The sequence below is a fragment of the Drosophila bipectinata genome, chromosome 2L (genome assembly GCF_030179905.1).
Source record: "Drosophila bipectinata strain 14024-0381.07 chromosome 2L, DbipHiC1v2, whole genome shotgun sequence".
NCBI lineage: Eukaryota > Metazoa > Arthropoda > Insecta > Diptera > Drosophilidae > Drosophila > Drosophila bipectinata.
This window is the reverse complement of record NC_091736.1, coordinates 6,623,555-6,645,602: the sequence shown is the minus strand read 5'-3', so window position 1 is coordinate 6,645,602 and position 22,048 is coordinate 6,623,555. Positions and strand designations below refer to the sequence as shown.

The window sequence follows — 22,048 nt, the reverse complement described above, 5'->3', positions numbered from 1 at the left end:
AATTTTGATTTATTTTTTTGTGTCTCGTTTCGTTAGCTATTTCTTGTGAAGAGTCGGGCTAATCCTAATGCTCTCTAATTACATTGGCCAGCAAGTCAACAGAGTCAAGGCCAAGTTTCTTCTCTGTCTATTTGAGTTTGCCATGTTCGCTGTCTACTTTCCAGCCCGCTTATCATTTTTTAGTCCTGGCTTATAGACACTCCTAATTATTGGCCCTCTGGCCAAGCAAAGAACTCAAGAATGCGGCCATTGAACTAGTCTCTACGAGCTTTTCGTTTCATGAGCCTGTGTTTATGAGGGTGCCACGACACCTGACGACATCAATTAGGCTACCAGGCAGGTGCTACCCGGAATGGTAAACGGGGCTAAGAACTTCCCACCTTCTGACCGACAAATGTCAAGACGGGCACCACTTTTCTTTCGTTGTAAGAAATCTTGGGGTGTTTATGCGTTCTGAGTGGTTGAGAATTTTTTATTTTCAAGAGGGGGTTTCCTGTAGCTAGAGTTTAATTATGGAAGGTGTGAAAATTCTAGCAGTTCGCAAGAGATTTTCTTCCGTTTATTTCTTAAAAAATGTGGAAGAACTATTTAGTTGTTAGACGGTTTTTCTTATTCTTTTCTTAGTTGTGATCAGTGACTTTAAACTATATATTTAAGTTTTACTTATATACTTATATTTCTATAAGACCCAAGTTATTGAGCCTTGTGGCCTTGATATTTTCCTACATTTTTTTTTTTTGTACTTTTTCTAGTTATAATAATGCGTTTCCCACACACTCCCATTTAGAGTGATATGGCTAACAAGCATTTATATTTATTTCTCTATATCCACAAGCATTTTTCTGTTTCTGCGTCGTGAAAATTTATGAAGGGCACTCCAAATGGCCTACGAGCCGGCTTACAATTCCCTCAGCCCTCCCGGCCCCCACTGCCGTGGGGCTAAAGCTGCACAGTACTTAAAGGTGGTGGCCAAAGAGAAAAGGTAGAGGGGGGTGAAAAAAAAGAAGCATCAGACGAGGCGAGCAAAATGGCGAGCAATAAAAATAATTGAAAATTTCGAAATTTAAGTGAAGGCATGAGGCACGTTTAAAGTGTCGCCTGGCAGCTACTACTCCTGCCCCTAAGCTGCCACACCATCGTGGCACGGTGTTACCCACCTCCTGTACAAACAATGGCCAAAAAAAACAACAAAAACTGAGGCAAATGCTCGGCGCAGTGTAAAATCTGCGAATCGCGGTTTTCTTTTTTTTTTTTTTTGCCATTGTGTGGGTACGGGTATGTGTGTGAGTGTGTTTGTGTTTTACAATCTGTTTCGCAACTCACGTAAAATATAAGGTAATTTGTGGAAATTTGATGTTTATCGTAAATTGTTTTTTATTTGCACAATGTCACCATTTTGCGGTTTTGCGAGCAGCGCACACTTGCAGACTGGCACGCATACATGCATGTGGAAACACTGGTGGTCAGAGTTGCCAGGCAGCCAGAAATAAAATAAATACTTTTCAATCAGGGAAAAAATGTCAAAAACGTAAATTGAAAATGGAAAATCCACTTGAAAGCTACTTTTAAAAAAATAATTTTATAAAATCAAATCAATATTCTATTAAAATATGGTATTTTACTCAATACTTCCTTCCTTAAAAATTTAAAATCCTTTTGGTTAGGGTATCACAAATTTTTCTACCTTAATTGCGCCCCAAAAAAATGGAGGTGCTGGCAAAAACAATTGCAAACATTTTTCAATTTACCTGCATGGCCGAAACGCCTCTCCGCCTTTTGTTGTTCATTCTTCCGGTTGCCGTTGTTGTTTTTATTGCTGTTACGGTGGTGCCTTCTTCCTTTTTTGTTGTTTTTTTTAGTATAGGTATTGCTAGTGTACTTGCAACACGATCGCCGTAATGCAATAGGGCCAATAGTATGAGAACAGTGATTGAAACGGAGACTACTGGGTAGTATTCCCCAATAATATCTGTTAACATTTTGACCAAAAAAAATTTGACAAAAAACAGAACGAAACAACACGAATTTTGTCAGGAAAGTAAAAGAATGCCTACTCAATGAAAAACACTATGGTAATGTAATTTTCATTTTATTAATTTTATATTTATCGTATATTCTGTTTTACATTGTATAATATATCGTATATCGTTACCGTCTAGATGTTACATTTAAAATTAGCTTTTTGGTTTTGCAATAAAAAGGTCAGTGAAATGTTTTCAACGCCTGGCGTTTAAGAACAGTTTTCTAATAGTTTACATTTAGTTGAAGTGGAAATAATAAAAAACAGATATTTGTTTAAAGAGAACGGACCATTAAACATAGTTAAAGACTTAGACTTACAAATACCGACTAGGTTATTTTGATCTTATTTTGTTTTAGATTACAGATAATTTTTTTTTGGCTTAATCTTAAATAGGTTTTTGAAAAATATTTTATGTATTTGAAAGTTACTAGCAAACACACAAATAACTTTCCAAAAGCCCTTCTTATTTTTTTATAAATTACCATTTATTAAATATATTTAATCTTGAATTTAACATAGATGTTCTATTCTCTTTGGTTTACTCTGTTTTGATGTATTTACAAATTCCTTAAATCCTAATTATCCATTTAAATGGTTTCTATTGCTATGGAGAAAGTTAAAATTTAAGTTAATTTGTTGAAGTACATTTCTATGCTTAACTTGTTGCGCAAACATCTCGAAAAATACTTCCGTCGAAATTCACTTCTAAGCTTTTATTATATTCCCGCTGGCCTTTGTTTGCCAAACATCAAAATAAATGCCTCAATTATGTGGATTTATTACTTGAATATTTCATAACGTAGTTGAACAATTATTGGATTAAAGATATTTCCAGCTTTATGGGTTTTCCTGTTGTGCAACAAAATGTTTTGCATTTTTTAGCTTTATTTTCTCTACTTTATCACCGATTGCAAGTGGGCTCTATTGTATAGAGTTCGGGTTTTAAATTGAAAACAAAAAGAAAACATGTGTAGAATAAAATGCTTTAATAATCATTTTTGATGGCTACATGCTGAAAGCACTAAAGAAATTTATGCCATTTTATTTTCATTAAAGAAAGAGTTTATAGAAAGAAAATAGAGCAATATTTTACACTGAAGTCTGAGGAAAGTTTCTTAAATAAATGGTTGATTTTTTGGTAATTACTTTTCATGAATGATTGGAAAGGCAAATAATATTTTAAAATATGCTTTGTCTAGATTTTTTAGTTGCTTTTGTAGAGCTCACTTTATTTTAGCTAACACACTCAATTTTAAATACCCCGCAGCTACAAATTGAAATTAAATTGCATTTTTCGTTTGTTGATTATTCCGTTTTTCCAGCTATTATAATTTTATTCAAAGATTTCGTCTTTTTGCGCTAAAAGATATTTTTGCTATTTTATTTTTCATATTTTGCGGTTTTGTTTCGTTTGTCTATTTATAAATATATATTTTTTAGTTGCAAGTCTATATGTGTAATGTAAATGCAACTCCCTTGGACTTTTGACTGGCAGCATCAGTTTAAAGTTGGTTGCAACAATTTCAATTTAATAACTCCATCGAGTTATGGGGTGGTGGGCTGTCGGGGGGGCGTTGAGTCTACTATTTACAAAATGCACAGTAAATAAATTGATATTGTGTGCTCTGATTTTGTGTGAAAACTGTGAACTGTGCAAACTGAATAGAGCTGCGCTGAGGGCTTTGTGCGATGTCAAATTAATTTGCAAATTTACACAATCTAATTTTAGGTCACCCAGGGACACACTGGCTCACCGATTGTTAATTTGTAATTACAATTTTTGCATTATTATAGGCATCGACAATGCGAACAATTGAAATTAGCAGCGCAATTAGTCGATCCTAGAAAACAAATATTCGTTTCAATTTAATGCCCCAACGGAGACAAAAGCTAATGAGGAGTCGAAAAGTTCTTCCACCTCCACCTCAAACTCTGCAATTGTTTTTAGACCTTTTTCGATTCCATTCATGTCGATGGGTTATTTTTATTGGCCATGGCCATGGTTTGTTTCTGGCCTATACACTCCTCTCGAAAAGCAATTAAATGAACATTTTGTCTCTTTTATTTGATTTAAATCAACAGAATTTTGCATATTTTGCAAACAGCAGTAAAAAAGGCATAGAAAACCTCAAAAGGTGGCTTTTGTGTTTGGTTGTTGGTTTAACAATGATTTGACCAGAATATTATGGCCGTGTTTTTACAGTTTGTCGCCATGGACCTCAATATTTTTGGCCATGGTGGTCATTCTGGCCATGGTGGATGTGGCATAAAGTACCGAATAAATTATTATTTAAATTTAAATTAAATATTGGGTGCGAAAAAAGATTAAAATAGGAAATGAAGTGGTATAGTTTTTGGCAATTCGATGACTGTTTGCTGGTTTGACTTTTCAATTTACTAAAATTGTAAAGAGTTGTATTTGAAAAAAAGATAAAAACCAGTGGCTCATATAAAATTGTATTTTTTTTAGTAAACTTTTAGGAATAGTTCTTAATTGTATTTATATGCTTTTTGTAGACTTTTCACATTTACAGCGATTTTTTGTTGTTGGTCGAAATAGGTAAATTTCCACTTAATTAGGTTTTTATGTTTGCTTTGTTAGCCATTTTTACGCCACTTAAACATTTAAAAATTCTATTTTTTATGCTTGTGTGTTTTTTTTGCTCTTTTTTTTTCTGTTGTTGTAGACTTACTTAAATGCTAATGTCAAAATGTATGTTGGTTTCTCTTAACGGCCAATTAGTTTAATTTGCCAAATCCTGTATTATATCCGCTGCAACGAGAGAGACGAAAATCGATTTGCGTTTAGTGCGATTTAAGCTCATTAATAAATAACGATAAAATATGCAATTTAAATTAATTAATGCTGGTGTGCATGGAGAATGTCCCACTAAGCTATTAATTTGTGTACACAAAATATGCATGCGAGTTGTTTTATATTTTATAGTTATTTTTCTATATGGAACGGGGTCAGAAAAATGCTAGTCGCTTGCCTGAATTTCAATGCATTTATATTTTATCCATTTTTTTATAAAAAACTCTCGCCCCAAATGCATTTGCATTCAATCAGCATAATGCGAATGTGAATGGGCTGTATCATTTTGTATATCCATATATATACATATATATATATTTTTATCTAAATTCTATTGGTATTATATTCGCTGAATTCCAATATCTGTGCTTATATGGTGGGTGAAGCTCAATGTGAGTGCCAAAACACTTCACATGCTCCGAGGTAGAATCTGGCCCTCTTCGCCCACTTGTCACCTCTCACTCCTTTCCCGCTGATTTGAGGTGACACTTTATGCACTTTGACTTGCCTCTGACAATTGAAACTTTTGCATAAATACATTTTCTGCATTTTCCACACTCCCACACACAACTCACACTCACCCACAACACAATCACACTCAGTCGCTTTTCAAGTCAAGTGTTTGTGGAAATTCACGCTAGCTCGTCTGGCACAATAAAATCTCTTTGGATACAAAATACGTTTCTGATGCATTTCAATTCGCGTCGCGAATATTTATCTCTGGCAAAGCCACATGAGTTTTGTTTGCTATTTTCGGTGAAATGCATTTCCCGATCAGCTTTGGCCTGCCAACCGATTTTTCCCCATCTCGGCTAAAAACTCAATTAACGCGCTATGTTTTATTTTTTTCCCTCCAGCCACCAAAAAAAAAAATTCCTTTCACAAAATGTGACATGGTCGTTTGAGCTTTATGTTGGTCGCTTGTTGTTATGTTTCATTACCTAATAAACATTTTATGAGAGGCGTTGCTTTTGGCGAGGGTGTGGAGGGGGCTGTTGGTCAGAACCAGAAAGACAGACAACCGCGCAAATTGGTAAATTGTTTGAAAAGATGCATTACACGCAGCTCCATGGGGCAGAGTCAATGGCCATCAGGTACCCCATTTTCCATTTACCCGCCGCCCACTCAGCCTGTTTGCCTGCTTTCATCTCCGCTTGGCCTTTATAGTAACCCATTTTGGCCAGGCCGTAATTAACAAGCTGCAAAACGGCTCCAATGGGCTGGCAATGAGTTTTCCGGCATTTTTTTTTTTTATTTTTCCGCCTTTTTTGAAGGGGTTTGAGGAAACAAGGAGTTGATTAGCTATTGAATCGGGGTTGCCTGGTTGGTTTTTATAGCTTCTTTAATTATTGAAATGGTTGAAGAATAAATAATTGAAAGGATTTTCTTTTTGGGTTTGAAGTCCCAAAGGTTTAATATTTGGTAAGCCATCTTAACTTTTTTTGCTTTTCTATTGATTTTCTACAATTTTTAGGCATTTTTAAGAATAAGATTTATCCCTAGTTACTATATTTCAGAGTATCCAAACGTCTTTCTAAAACAATTAGGTTAATGTCCAATATAAACTCTGTTAATGTTGACCCCCTTATATCCTTTGCCAAAGTCCTGGCTGCTGTTGGCTCATAAAACAAGCTTGTCTGCAATAAGGTGCGTTCCACTGGCAGGATGCTGCCTGTAGTGCTACCTGTCCACCTCCACCTCCCACTCCCAGCTCATTTTCCTCCCTCCCACCAACCCACCGTACTGTACGCCCGTGTCACCCTCTGCCTTTTGGCTCGCTCTTGTATTTATGCCTATGAATATTTCATTTAATTGAAGCGCATTCATTACCAACCGCACACCAACGAACAACAACAGCCACCCACATCCCCGAATGCTATCTCTTTTCGCCTCATATCCCCCTCTCTTTTGCTTTTTCATCACCTCACCGCCGCACTTTTGGCGTTGTAATTAAAATAAATTTATTACGTAAAATGTTTTGCCAAAAAATTTGTCGAAAGTTGTGGCCTGGCCCCATGGCGTAATAAATAATGTTGGAGTTGTATGGGGAATGTAGGGAAAGTACACACATATACGGACGACGGTGCAGGTGTGGGAGTGTTTGCATATCTCTGCGAATGTATGTTTAATGATCTGTGTACTTGTTGGGTTGTTGCTTTTGTTCTACGGAAATTGATGCGGTTAATATGCTGCCAATTGTTAATTTTTGTATCGTTTCGTTTGCATTTCGAAAAGCCACAGCAACAAAATAAAAACAAAAATAATCAAACGCAATTATAGAGGCAAGCTGAAACCAAAAAGCGAAAACAAAAAGCTAAATCTAATCAACAGGAAAAACAAACCGACCTAGCAACCAGCAAACCAGCAACCAACAAATTCTATGGATAACCCAAAAATTTATGATTATCCCTCTGATTGGCGAAACCAATGTTATTCAGTGTTGCAAATATTGATTGGCCTTCAACAATGGGTTTTTTTTTTGTATGTTTAATAAATGATCAAGACTGTTTTTAGTGATAGACGTGTAGAGTATGCTCTAATCAACATTCAACCTGAACATAGAAATTGAATCAGTCAGACATCGCTTCAAATTTTGCCCAATTTCCAACACAACATCGACACCAGAAGCTGAGGGAAAATGATATCAAGAACAGCACTAATTGAAATCCAAGCCAAACGAAAACTGCAAAATGCTTCGGAGTGCACTGCGCTGCAATTGAATACGGCGACTAGAGTGAAACACTTGATATAAAAATATTTGGAATTGCGTAACGCGTTTCGGGATTTGTATTGTTTGGCATTGGACTCCGTTTGGCGGACTGAGTACGGCGGATTGTGTGGACCATGGATAGAGGATAGCAGTAGTAGATCCCAGAGTAGATCCCACAAATCGGCAATTGGATTGCGCAAATCGAGAAACTCGCAAACTGGAAAGCATTGCATACTTTGCAGCGCAATTTCTGGCATTGAAACAACAGCGAAATACTTGGCTTTTTCGTTGTTGTTTGATTCTTTCTATTGTTGTTTCTCAACGGTCATCAAAGTCAAAAACGAGATGGCTGCACAATAGACAGAGAGAGGAAGGGATAGAGTGTAAGAGTGAGAGGGTTAACAAAAGTCTGCCCCTTTTATTGCTTTAAACTGGCCCTCGAGTTCCACTTGCAGTTCAAGCCAAGTCCTCGCCAAAAAGTGGTAGCACTACAATAAAAGAACCAAACCAAAAAAAAAAAGAAAGAAAACAAAACAAAGAAGCAACTGTCAGGATCTCGGTCTCGTCTTCATCAGAAATCCTTGGCTGACACTATGGGAAGCCCCTTTTACCTATTGTATCCCCTAGCCGATTGTCGTTGCGTTTTTTTTGTTGTGGCATTTTGCTAAAAGGGTATTTACATTTGGTTTCATATTTGCTGAATGGAAGTGAAAGGATTTTGGGAGATGCCAGGTCCTTGAGGTTTTATTAAACTTAAACTTTTAGAGATATTTCTGGCAGATAATTATAGTTAAGTCATTTTCCTTTTAAAAATAAAAACCTCTTTAAAAATATTCACATTTTCCATCAATGACCATTAAGGGTATTTGTGGCTTCGTTTTTGTGTCACCTTTTCGTTGGCCATCATCTTGAGTTGGCATATTTTGGTAGCTTCTTTCGTTTTCGGTTCCGCTTTGTTCCTTTGCGGCCAAAAATGCGGAACACGCCACTGCAGATGCGGGGATTTTGGCCACGTAGAAGCAGTAGACGAAGAGGAAGTCGAGTCTTTGGCCATGGCTTTTGTTTTAATTGAAATGTTTTTGCCTCTCCACTCGCTGCAGCCACTGCTGCAGCTGCTTCTCCTTTCTAAGCCGATTAGAACCAGTTCATAATGTATACGGCTAAATTTGAAAGCTGGCTAGGAACTGCCCTCCTCCCGCCCTCCAGGAAACAATTGTTTGGGTCCACCCTGTGGAGAGACCGCAATCACCGCAGCAGTCTCTCTACGCTTTTGTCTGTCTATCTAATTGAAGGAACATTTAGTAGAAATGAACCGGCACATGGGGCGTATGCGCAACGTGGCGGGTGTCTTATGCATAACAAAACAAAAATCACGCATACGCCCTGTGTGTCCAAGTGTGTGTGTGTGTTTGGGATAGTGCATACTAAAAAACCGCAGGATCCAAATGAAAGCAAATTCCATACCCTACTAGAAGGCAGAAAGCATCAAGCAGCAATCGCATTTCTTTTTATGCATTCCATGTTGCATGTTGCGGCCGACAATGGAGAGAATCATTCAATTTCTGGTCCATTGGGAGCTCCTGCGGTTTGGGGGTTCACGGAAAAATCTATTAACGTTTGAGGGGGGGATTTTTAACAATCGTAAATATGGATCTCCTGATGTCTATTCCACAAAAATAATATGAAAATAAAATTAAAAGATAACTATAAATATTCGTCTGTTAAAAAAACAAATAAAATGTTGAAGGAAAATATGTTTTTCCTTTTTTAAAAACAAACTCTCTCCACACTTTCCCATTTTTCAGCTTTATTTTTGTTTATTTTTATTTACTTATGGATATTTGTTGTGTTTTATTTTCTGGGTGTGGCGTGTTCGGTTACCATTCAGCGATTCAGTTCACTTACAGCTGGCAGCGTTGTTTGATTTTGATTTCGTAAAATATTTTTAGCTCTTGCATTTTAGATTTTTTATAAGGCCAGCTCGCTTGCTCCCTATCCGCATCGCTCCTCTGCCTTGGATTTTTTTATATTTTGCCGTTTCCGAAGCGATAGATGTCGCTGCAAGCGTTTTGTTGTTTTTAAGAAGCAGAACGAGAAGGACTTTCAGGGGCTGGGGGAAGGATTTTTTTTAGCAGAGGAAGCTGAAGCCTAGAGCTGACTATTTTATGTGCATTTATCTCGGTATGCTGCTGCATCCTGGCGCTGCAAAAAAGGATATACAGATGCAAATTCTATACCGAAACGTATGTATGTAGATGGGATAAGGGGAATACGGAACAAGGGTTATCCACTTGTGGAGAAAGGATGTTGGGATGCGATGCTGGGGGCGGAACATGGGCTGCAGCCTGCCATTGTCCCGAAAGTGGGGAAATTCTATTTTATTTATCCCCGGCTAGGAGCAGCTCCGTCTAGGATCCCTAGCACAACTCTTAGCCAAACATTTCCCAACACTTAAGTGCATAATCAATCAAACTGATTTCTCAGTCGCCTCAACCGATTCGGATTTTCTGGCAATGGATTTGTGTGGATGTCGATTGGATTTGTGGATGGATTATTTTTCCCATGGGATTTTTCTATTTTTGGCCGAGCTTGAGTTCTGCCAAGACATAATGGAATTTTTGCTTTCGGAATTCCGAAGCAATGATTTCGAGAATCTTTCAAATTAACAAAAAAAAACTTACCCATTTGCTGCTGTGGCTTGGGCTGCTGTCCCAGGTCCTTTCTCTGCGGTGGTAGAGGCGGTTGCTTGCTGGATTTTCTCAAGGTGCCATACCGCTGGGCAGCTTGCAACATTTCGTGGGGCGCCAAGGGCTGCCCCTGGGCAGACCCACCGGCGGCTGCAACGAAGCTTTGCTGGCTCAGGGAACTGGTCACCGTCTGGATGTGCGGCGAGTAGCCGCTGTAGTCCACCAGGCCGCTGAACGCCGACGGCGGCCGCTCTACGTAAATCTGCTGCGACTGGGCGGCGGCCAATTGGAGGCGCCACAAGGCCTCCTGCGACATGTCCCTGGCGTTGCTGTAGTTGTTCTCATTCGAATTGTTGCTCGACCCTGCGAATGGCCATACACATTGGTTTTCTGGTTATTTTCGGGCTTAATTAAAGACTCGCTAGAAACTAAATAGGCAGAGTTGTGTGTAAAAGGGTGCCAAGTGCTTCAGGTGCTTAGAAGTGAGTGCGAAAAAAACTTGAAAGTCATGGTGGCTAATTAGAAACAAATACACAAACTAACATGAACTAACATGGATTCATAAGTGCCAGTATTACCCAGTCATTCCCATCAGGCAGCTGTCCAGAAACAGCTCACAGCCCAGTGTGGGAATAATGCCATCCGGGTTATTTATTTTTAATAACATAAAATAATTAAAATTAATCAAAATATTAGTATTTCTTTGCTATCGTTTTGGATGGCCCCTCATTAAATAGTTTATATAATTTAATAATTCCTCTTTAATAATTTTCAGAAATACAATATTTACGTCACGTGCATTCGTTGAACTTGTTAGGGTTTCGGTCAAGGGGCGTCTTGTAAAATGTTCAACCAAATTCTTGACACGTTTTCGAGTAAATTGTATTTCGAAAGAAAACAAATAACAAAAACCTTCACGACGAAATTTAAGTTGAAAAACACAAGTTGTGGAACAAACTGCCTGGCCGTCGAGTCGAATATCTTAATTCCATTATTATCGCCTGTCGGGCTTCCATTGGTGGACGGCCTTCATGCGGCGGACGCAGGACAGGGTGGCGGCCACCAGTTGCCGGGAACCGGTGACCAGAATATCCAGCTCGTTCTTCATTCCGTAGCTTTGCTTGCCGTATTTGTTCAGCAGATGCTCGAAGAAGGCGTTGATCGAGATGGATAGCTGGGAATTGTCCTTTTTGCCGTTTTCCTCGCACAAGGCACGCCAGTTTCCGGCATTCCGTTTGGCCCGCTGCAGCTCCTCCATTCCGTGCCAGACCATCGGGTTGCCCTCCTCCTCGGCCATGATCTCGCCCTCGAAAAAGTTCGGACTCGGCACAAAGCAGGCCTCCTCGAAGCGCAGGTTGCTCCGGACGATGGTCAGGAGGTCCTTGGCATTGAACTCGTTGACCTTGTTGAAGAGCAATACCTTCGGCTGGCGGTTGGAGCGTGTCCTGGTGTAGAACCAGTCGCGGCAGGCCATCATGGATTCAAAGGTGTCGGCGCTGTCCAGGTAGACGTTGAACATGTCATGCTTGATGAAATCGAACTGTCCTGGCTGCTCGTACAACTCGATACCCCGAGTGGTTCCAGGTGTCAGGGATGTGGAATTGTGCTCCAGGCCTACAACATATTCCGGCTTGTGCCGTCGCAGGTAATCGTAGGCCAGTTGGATGCCCAGTGATCCGTTCAAGCGCATCGAGTAGTTGGCTTTGTTCATCAGATGCTTGTTGCTCAGATTGCCCTCCATGTAGTCGGTGAAGGCGGGCACACGGTGGAGCTGCAAGCCGAGCTGGTTGGCCTTTTGGGCCAGGACCTCGGAGCACTCCGTTTGGGTGACGCTGGTGTAGATGCTGGCATGTGGCTTCATGATGGCCGCCTTGGCCCAGGCAATGTCCCGCAGGGAATTGCTCAGATTCGAGCTCTGCTCCCATCCCAGCGTCGTGATGCCGATTGTCTCGGCATGGTAGGCTATATTGGTGGCATCGCTGGCGCACAGCTGTCCCACCTCCACAATGATCACATCCACGCGGGCCTGGTGGAAGGCATGGAAGGCCATGACGGTCATTAGTTTGTTGTACGAGGCTGTTGGCTTCGTAGTCGCCAATTCGTTGTGAATTTTCCAAAACAACTCCGTAAACTTGGTCTCCTCCAGGGGATCGCCGTCGATCCGGATTCGCTCACTGGTTAGGAACATGTGGGGGGAGCAAAGTACCCCCGTTTTGACGCCGTGGCATCGCAGGATACTCTCCACGATGCCACAGGTCGAGCCCCGGCCCTTCGAGCCGGCTATTTGGATCACGGGTATGTCTTTCAGTTGCTCCCTCCTCAGGCCTGTCTTCTCCAGGCATTCCAGCGTCTGCTCTATTATCGGATCTGCTTCCGCTTTGCTGCCCTTGGAGGTGGCTCTTCCCGCCGCCGGCTCCAGGGCCTGGTAGCTATTCAACTGCTTGATAGCATCCAAATAGGCCAGGTGCTCGGGACTCTTCTCCTCCGGTTCCGGTTCTTGGAGAGTTGTCAGCACTGCGATTTGGTTGCTTGTCGGAGGTGGAGTTGATGGCGCCTCATTTGTCTTACTTATTTGTTGCATTTGTTGCATCTTCTGGGCATGCAGTTCCTTGCCCGCCTGCTGCTTGGCCTGCATGTCCTTCAGCCACTGGGCCTGTTTCTTTTGCTGCGATCCCTGCATCCTACTCATCCAGGACTTGCGCTGTGCCTCCGAGGAGGCACCCTTGAATGCCTCGTCTGGTTCTGGCTTCTTCAGAGGCTGATTGCCCATATTGCCCATATTACCCATATTTTGTGACTGCCAGGGGTTCTGATTCCGGGGCATCCCGCCAAAATTTTGACCAAAACCCGAATTTTGATGGTTTTGGTTTTTCATTTTCGCAGGGCTCGCCGGTGCACTGCCCTTGGCAGCCGCCAGCTTGGCTTTCTTTTGCATTTCCGGTGAGACTTTTGCCATCCACTTGGCCCGCTGATCAGCGATGTTGGGTATCGTTGGCTTTTGGGTGGCTGTTATGGCGGAAGGATGTTTAATTTTAGTCCCTATTCCAGAGTTAATGGTGCCTATGGGCTTCTTCTTGTTATCCGGAGGTGGTGGCTGATCAAGTGGTTGTGGCATGTCCTGCTCTGGCATGGCCTGCTGTGGCATCGCCTTTTGTGGCATGGTCTGCGGGGTTGGGGACTGGGACTGGACTTGCTTTTTGGACAGCTCCTTGATCGTGGCCTTGGTGGGCCTCGGCTGGGGCGACTTGAAGCTCATTTTGAAGAAACTCTGACTCGATTGCACCCACCATTGAATACTGCCCCGCAAACGCGGCTTTTGTCTTCGGGCAATCAACGGCAACAGCGAATACATTCCGACAACGTTTGGGGCGAACAATTAAAATGAAAAATACGATTTTTAGTTGATTTTTTTTTAGCGATTTTGTTTAGAGAGGAATCAGGCGAATGAATAGCCAAGAAGTGTCTAAATTTTGATCATGGATTTTGTCGAGGGAATTTTCTGTGTCAGACTTGTTCAAATTTTAATCGTTTGTTACGGCTTTAAAATTCCAAAAGTGTCACTTTTATCGGACACATAACGGAAAGGTAAAAATATTAAACATTAATACTGATATGATAATGGTATCCTTTTAATAAATTAATCAAAAAACCATAAGACAAATAAATTAATAAATTAATAAAGAAATTGAGGTTAAACTTTTAAGTAATAACCTTTATGTTCTTAAATATTATCTAGTTAATTTCAGTGTTTTTATTTTTAAAGGATTATTTATCCTTTGTACATTCTTAATCATATATGTATATTTTTCCAAATAAAACTATGCTTAAATACACTTTATGGATTTTAAATTATATTATTCTTTCTTGTCAGAAAAAATAAAATAAAATCCATTTCAAAACGCCGCCCTCCCCCGTAATCCGCTTAATTTTATTTTAATTATTTCCATTTCGGAGTGCAACAATTTGTGGCAGGCACGAACAGCAAGTGCGAGTGGAAAACATTTTTGGGGTGTGGTGCATATTTTTAGTGTCGAGTGGGTGTGGGTGCAACATTTTGGTTATTTGCTTGCATGTGGTGGTGCGATACTGAAAGTTGCTCCTTTTCAGTTTTCTGTTTTCAGTTTTGTCACTTCTAGCTGGAGTTACCTGTAATGGCTAGTGTTGTTGTTGTTGTTGCGGCTTTGGCGTTACGGGAAGTTGTTGTGATGGTGGTTGCCAAAGCTGTGGTGGTGCCCGCTGTGGCTGCGGTCACCAAAGCCCTCTCTCTATCCCTTTCCCTTTCTCTATTTGCCAGATGAATGCGTTGCAAGGTGGTTGTGGAGGTGGAGCTGGAGCTGTGGTTGTTGTTGGTGGTGTTGTTGGTGGAATGGTTGTTGTTGCCGTTGCTGTTGTTGTTGCTGCTGAAGATTTTGTTGTTGGTGGTGCTGGCAATGGTGGGTTGTTTCGTTACATTGGCGCGTGCTATAAGTTGCTGCTTCGGGTTAATGTTGCTACTGCCACTGCCAGTTCCGCCGATGTTGCATGTTGCAGGTGTCGCCTCAAGTGGTCCTGCTTTGGTTCCAACCACCAACGATGTGTGTGTGCAGGAGTGTGTGGCGTACAAGTATGGGTGTGTATGAGTGGGTGTGTGGTAGTGCGGGGGCAGAGAAATAGTAATTAAGTTGACGCTTGCCAGAGAGTTGCAAAGAAAGGGCCACAAAGCCAACGGAAGCCCACAATTAAAATGCATTCTTGGTTGTTGCACTTCAGAAGAAATGAGTTAGGTTGCTTAACTATACATTTTTAACCATCTAAAATATTTTTAAAATTTTTTAAAAAAATATTCCTTGCAAGCTTTAATCCCCTCCCATATTGCTTTAATTTTAAAAATTGGTCTTAATTGGTCTTTAAAGTGAAATGGGAAGAAATAGGGGCTTGGTTTAAGCTTATCAGCCAAATCGGATTAAGGCCTAAGAGGCCGTCGCCTTAAGTGCGAGAGATTATTCCAATTATTTATTTTATTTCTTACGCAATCATAATTGCTCTTCATTTATTTATTAAACTTATCATTTATTGCATAATAAAATATAAAGATATCTTTGATTTATAGTTTTCCTAAGAAATGTGACATAATAAAAGCAATTAGCAAAAAATTGGCTTGAATCGAATTGGCTTTTAAGGCTCTTATGGCAGCCAATTAAAATCGGTCAAGTGCTAGAGATCTTGGCCAAAGGCTACCGAAGGATAACGCTTTAATTCTCATTAATTGGCATTACGATGGCAAGTTTTCAGCCGCTCCCATTTCCGTTTCCGTTGCCGATTGGTGTCATTTCGGTTGCCAAGGCGAGCTGCTTACGGTCGGACACCAAAACACCATGGAAAATTGGTGGGAAAATCTGTGTGAAAATCTGCAGAGTGATGTGGGGGGCAGTGGCTGGGTGGCAGCTGGAGAGCGGATAGTGGACAGGGAACACGCTGCATTTGCATGAGTAGCTCGGTAAGTGGAGAACGGAGGTGCCGTTCTAGATTGACATGAAATGCAATTACGGCCAAAAAGTCCAGCACGGGCATCCGGGAATCCGGATTCCGGATCCGGGGGAGACAAGGACTCACCATCGAAATGGCCGCCATAAATCTGCGCCGAAAAATGTGTCGCTTAATCAAGACACACACACCACGCCCACACTCCCCCACCGCCTCTTAAAACCTCAAAGCCTCACCCCAAAAACCACCGCACCGTGCCACCCCACACTTCTGGGTCCCTCATCACTGACGGAAAGCCACAGAGCCACGTCTCTTCATAAGTTGTCGCCTGGGTGGCACGGAATCGGTCCACCCTAATACACTCGGAGAAAAAGTAGCTTCTTTTTAAGAAACTAATTCAGTTTTGAAACTCCATAACATGTATCTTTTGGATATACAGCCTATGTATCCCAATCTTTTTTTGAAAAACTTTCAGAATCAAAGAAATATATTTTTCTGTGGCTGTACTTACACTCTCCGGCTCCGGTTCCGATGCCGTGTCCATGTCCATGTCCGTGTCCTATTCCGTGGGATCCTGCTGCCGAGTTGGCGGCGGAGGGCAGCACTTGATAGCTGTCGCCGTCCACGCCGATGGCACTTGTCACATGATAGCCATAGCCGTTTGAGTGTGCACCACTGCTGACTCCTACTCCTGACCCACTGCCTGCCCCAGATCCTGCCCCGGCACCACTGTAAATTCCCAGAATGGCTTTGGGTTGTTGGTACTGGCCGTGGTTGCTGTGGTGCTGCTGCTGTTGCATATTCAGCTGCTCGTCGGGATCGTGGAGGGCAGTGAGGGTGAGCTCCATGCCACAGCCTCCACCGGTTTCCTTGGAGTCCAGGCTGCCGGTGGGGTAGTAGGGCGGTGGGGGCGGGGGCTGCTGCTGCGACTGCTGTTGCGGGTCACCCACCGACGTCTGGGTCAGCGAGGGTCTCCGGCTGGCGTCCAAATCAAGGTCGTACTCCTTGCCTCCGGCGGTACCGGGAGTCGTGGTGTTTGTGGCTGTGCCTGTCCCCCCGGCCGCCTCCTTTTTGGCAGCGTGTGTCCTGCGACAGCGACAGAAGGCGTACAGAAGTGCCAGAAAGATGCAGAAGGATATCGAGGCGATGATGATGGCCACCAGGGCGGACGTCGTCATAGAGGAGTTGTGCGGCATGTAGGACTTGCCAACTGGAAGGATTAAGTCAAAAGGTTATAATGGGAATATAATCAGGAAAGAGTGTAATGTTGGACTTAAATTCTAATTTTTTTTCTAATAATATTTAAAATATAATACTCACTTTCTGCATTTGCGTAGGCCCCGCAGTGCTCGTGGTTCGATCGCAGACATAGCTTAACTCTTACCACTGGTCCTGGGCCTGCTGTTTCCGCCAGCGCCATTGTTCGATCCTCACCGTGATGGGAGCCACCTGCCACGCCTCCTACCACACCGCCACCCATGCCCAAACTGCGGCCCGAGGTGGCGGTCGTGTAATGAGCCGGTCGGGACATGTGATTGATGACGGCCTCCTTGAATGTGGTTTCGCTTCCCGAGGGCAGCAACGTCAGTGTCTCCACAATCTCCCACATGGGTACAGTTGCGTCACGCGTTACTAGCGACTCGACCACGGCAATCAGGGACAAGCAAGTGGCTGCCACATTGATGCCCAGGACATGGGAGTTGGGATCGTAGCTGACATGCAGGGGCGGTGGAATTTTACTGACTTTCGTGGTGGCCACCACCTCATTGGAGTATCCAGAGGTTCCCTTAGAATTAAGAGCGTAGACCTTGAACATGTAGCTCTGGTGCTGGTCCAAAGGTGCCAGCTTACAGGGATTCTCTTTGAAGCAGTTAAACTCAATCCATTCATGATTGGAGTTGCCGCTGGACGAACTGCTGATCTGGTAGCTGGGGATATAGCCATGGCCTGAGCAGTCGGACAGGCTCTGCTCCCTTGGGGTGGCCACTCGGCGGTAGCTAACCAAGTACTTGGTGTTCGAAAAGCCTCCATTGAAGCCTGGTATCCAGTTCAGGACGGCATAGTTGTGACCCACTTCCAGGATCTTAAGGTTGGTCGGTTTCTCCGGTGAGCCCTTGGGCTGCAATCTAATGGGTGCTCGGATACTGTCCAACGGATTCACGGCTCTGCAGACGTACTCCCCATAGTCGGAATGCTGCAGGTGGGCTATCCTCAAGATCGAGGTGTAAATGTCATTGTTCTCCATCCTCGTACTGATCTCGTAGTGGCCGTCGGAGGACATGGTCAGAGGTGAGGGATTGTTTCCGTACTGCCACTGAAATTCCGGCTTCGGATAGGCCTGGACACGGCACACAACTTCGGCGGATTCCCTCAAGTCGTAGGCTACCTTATTGTACTGATGGATGATTATCGGCTCGTGTTCGATCCTTAGATGCATGGAGGAGTTGGCCGAGTTTACGTCGTTCTCGTAAAGGCAGGTGTAGAGACCTCTGTCGTTGGGCAGCAGTTGATTTCCATTGGGTCTAGCCTTGCCCCTGAATCGGAGAATGCTCTGAACCGCCACTACACCGCCACCGGCATCTGTGGGTGTGGTGCGTATGTCAAACATTTTCCTGGTGGCCAAAATTTCCGTGCCATCCTTGATCCATCGAATCTGGGGAGTTGGTTTCCCTTTGGCACTGCAGGTCACGGCATAGTCCACATCGCCCACCCGGCGAGTCATGTGCTGTTGTAGCTTGGCCAGGAACTGCGGTGGCTGATGCACCTCCAAGATAATGGTGGCTATCTTGCCGATTCCCAGCTCATTGACAGCATGACAGTGGTACTTTCCCTCGCTGCCCAAGTGCGCCTTGGGGATGGAGTACTGGGGACCCTGGGCCAGGATTTTCTGAGTGTTTCCGATATCGCCGTCAATGTCGCGGAACCAACGATACTGTGGCACTGGCCACCCGGGAGGCATTGCTGAGCAGGTCAGGGTCACGCCATTGCCCACATGAACCACTGGCTTGTTGGGTGTTATGTAGGCCTGGCCAGGTCGATGGCGAACCAGCAGAGCCACCGTGGAGTTACCAACGCCCTCGACCCTCTTAGAGTTGAATGGTTGCATTATATTCACCGATCGGCAGATGTAGTTCCCGGCATGTTCCGCCCTCACAGAGCCCAGGGTCAATAGCTCGCCATTATGTCGGAAATCGGGGGCTCCTTCCTTCAGCCATTCAATGTTGATGGGCGATGGATTGGCAGTGACATTGCATCGAATGAGGACCGTTTCTCCCTCCTCGGCTTCGTGGGTTTTCGATTCGATGACCACAATCGGTGGATACAGGACATCCAGAACTATATCCTTTTCTCCCGTTTTTCCTAAGCCATTATCAGCGCTGCAGGTGTACTTTCCGGCGTGATGACGATTCACCCTGTAGATGGTGTGAGTGGGCGTGGCACTTACATACTGCCCGTTCCTCGACCATCTCACATTGCTGACCATGGGCTTGGCATCCACCCGGCACTCCAGCTTGGCTACGTGATCGCGTTCTATCCGAAGGGGGTTTTGGGGTCCGACTTCTACTCGAGGATAGTCTAGAAATAGAAAGATTGGGTATTATTATAATAGAATACCTCAAGTAAGACCTATAAAAAAATATAGAAACAAGTACTGCCAATTTTAGGCCTCATAGAACCTATTATCTCAAATTTATTCACCCATTGAAAATATATTTTTTTCGGTTCATTTGGGTTAGCATACAAATAGGCAATTACAGTAGCTAGTTTAGATTCCCCTCTCGGTTGAGGTTGTTACGCTGGCCCATTAACTTGTCAATAACCGTTTTCAATTACACAATGACGGCAACATGAACAGTAATCGCAAAAACGAAAAAAAAAACTATAAAAAAAGCAGTTTATACCAGGGAAGGACGTTGACGAGTTCAGCGTGACCCATCGACATTTTTAAATAATGCCATTTTGTGGTACAAAGAAAAAAACAATATATGTTTAGTGAGGGAACAGGGCCTAGAAATTACCAAGGCACAGTGGTTTAGGTTAAATATTTGGCAGGAAAATAGTTTCAGTACTTATACTTGTTTAAAGACTTGTATAGTAAGACTCCAAATATCCTATAACTGAAATGCGGTTGTTAACAACTTGTCTAGACATTATTTGATTTCCCTTCCCCGTTGCCTTTATCTTTATATCATTTATAGGCCAACTTTTCCCATTTAAAGAGGTGGAAACCTCTTAGCCTCTACTTCGATTTCAGTGACTTTTAGTCGTTTAACTCACCATTGTACGCGTTGGTCATTTGGTTTAAGTGCCTTTAGTTTCGTTCCGTATCGCATCGTATCGAATTGGTGGCACTCTACCCTCATCCACAACCCAACCACCCACCCATCAGCCGTCGCCCACAAGTCCTCCTCTCATCCACTACTTATAGTACCGCGATTTTCCTCCATTTTCCCCGGCCAACTGTGGAAAAGCGCGTTCAGTCAGGCGTGAGGCATAATAGTGGCTAAGTATAATTGTTGCTGTTGTTGTTGCGCCAATTAACTTTCGAACACTTTAGTTTAATCACCGTTTGCCCAACCGAACCGAGTCTGACCTCTATGCCTCCCCTTTGACCCCCGGCACTTTACGGCTTTTCCCCCATTTCCCATTTCCTCACAGTTATGGCCCTGATAGCCCGATACTTGTGTTGTTGGCGGCCCAACATTTTGGCCAATTGTTTTTTGTTGGCTTTCTAATTCGTAAAACGAAGTTAATGTGCTTGCGTTATGGGCTTAGTTTACAGGAAAATAAAAAAATATTTTAAGAATTTTTATATAATTCAATACACTAACATACAATATTGTGAAGGGATTATTCGAAAGGACTAAGTTTCTGTATAAACACACTAGAGGCAATTATAATCTTTTATCTTTTAAAATAAACATTAAGTAACAGATAAAAGTTTGCACAAAAAAAAAGAATAATTTTTTAACCGAGTTTTCGACCTTGCTTAAGTGCACCATATGAGAAGCGAGGAGGAGGGCAATATATTTTAATTTTTTTTTTTTTTTATTTCACTAAATAGTTACCAAAATAAAACATCTTTTGGAATGTTATTATGAAAGTATGAGTGTTATATTATGTTTTCAGATGTATAATGTATACACAAACAGTTTCCTTTAGAAATAATGGAAGAGTTATGAAAAAAATGTAAGAAAGGAAAGACTATGGCAGACAGGGTTCATCCTAATCATAAATATGTATACCTTATAGAGTCGCTCCTTCATTGCTTTGCAAACTTTTGACCAAAATTATAATACCCTCTGCAAGAGCATAAAAATACCGTCCTAAAAAACAGTTTCCTAGAAAAATTCTGCGTTATCCGGGACCCAATTACGCGTTGCCCGAAAACATTAAAGCCTAACTCCTAAATGAGGGACCATGAACACACACATACTATAACACATTTGTGTGTGTGCTAATGTGCGTGAGCATGGCAGTGTGTGTGTTTGCTGGTGTGTGTAATTATAAAATAAAATTTAATGAGCAGAGCTTGTCAGCGGACCGGCGAGGGAGACCAGAAAAACAGAAGCCACGAAGGATGGTATGGAAAAAATCAAGTTTGCATTTCAACACATGGTGTTCCAGCACCACCCTCTCACCCACTATTGTAGGATGGAAGCCCCCTGGCCATTTTCATGCCCAGCCAGCCATGTAGTTTCACGCTGATGTCGGGGTGTTGCTGCCACGCCCATCTCTCTCTGCCCCCGAAGTCCTGGTAGCCCTAGACCAGCATTCTTGCTGTCCTGACATTTGCCACGGCACTCGCCTTCATTTTACTTCATTCCTATTTTTCATAGTTTAATAACAGGAAAAATGTGTGAAAAAGCGAAAAAAATTAATTTCTTTTTCTTGAGCAGGGAATAACGATTTTGGGTTGGTGTTTGCTCATCTTGAAACTTACAAGACTTAAAAGGCCACTGAGATAGCTTTATCTATTAGAATCTTAAGAATCTAGGAACAAACTATTTGTTCACTTTTTTGTGCAATTTTCTGGGTGATACCCCTCAAAAATGGGGAAGACCGCATGGGAGGCCAATATGACCCCCTGCGAACGCTATATCTTCAACAATTTTTATTCGATTCTTGATCAAAGTACCTTAAACGATTTGTGGATCGATTCTCCATAAATCTGCATTAAAATCTGGGAACAAATTATTTTTTCACTTTTTTGTCAATTTTCCTGATGGATACCCTTCAAAAATGGGGAAAACGCATAGGAGGCCAATATGACCCCTTGCGAACGCTATATCTTTGGCATTTTTCATCCGATCCTTAAACGGAGTACCTTAAAAGATTTGTGGATCGAT

At 42.5% G+C, this 22,048-nt stretch overlaps 3 protein-coding genes across 7 annotated transcripts in view; all 3 read right to left on the bottom strand.

Moving 5' to 3' along the window:
* capu (formin protein cappuccino) overlaps positions 1-2,050 on the bottom strand; it is a 31,706-nt gene extending 29,656 nt beyond the window's left edge. Inside the window, exon 1 of one of the 3 annotated variants that reach the window (XM_017233450.3) lies at positions 1,749-2,050. In XM_017233450.3, coding sequence (XP_017088939.3) covers positions 1,749-1,979 — 231 coding nt within the window. In that variant the 5' untranslated portion in view covers positions 1,980-2,050. The remainder of the gene's footprint in view (positions 1-1,748) is intronic. The other 2 variants (XM_017233445.3, XM_017233447.3) reach the window with 2 other exon arrangements.
* Positions 2,051-4,561: 2,511 nt separating this feature from the next.
* The window catches only part of fred (friend of echinoid), a 93,518-nt gene continuing 76,031 nt past the window's right edge, over positions 4,562-22,048 (bottom strand). The window contains exons 6-10 of one of the 3 annotated variants that reach the window (XM_070276984.1): positions 17,019-19,274; positions 16,210-16,908; positions 14,382-14,786; positions 10,230-10,598; positions 4,562-4,796 (exon numbers count right to left, since the gene is read on the bottom strand). In XM_070276984.1, coding sequence (XP_070133085.1) covers positions 4,768-4,796; positions 10,230-10,598; positions 14,382-14,786; positions 16,210-16,908; positions 17,019-19,274 — 3,758 coding nt within the window. In that variant the 3' untranslated portion in view covers positions 4,562-4,767. Of the gene's footprint in view, positions 4,797-10,229; positions 10,599-14,381; positions 14,787-16,209; positions 16,909-17,018; positions 19,275-22,048 lie in introns of those variants that run through there. The other 2 variants (XM_070276985.1, XM_070276986.1) reach the window with 2 other exon arrangements.
* On the bottom strand, positions 10,965-13,798 carry Fpgs2 (Folylpolyglutamate synthase 2). The gene has a single exon (XM_017233459.3). The coding sequence runs from the start codon at positions 13,585-13,587 to the stop codon at positions 11,230-11,232; it is 2,358 nt and encodes a 785-aa protein (XP_017088948.2). The 5' UTR covers positions 13,588-13,798; the 3' UTR covers positions 10,965-11,229.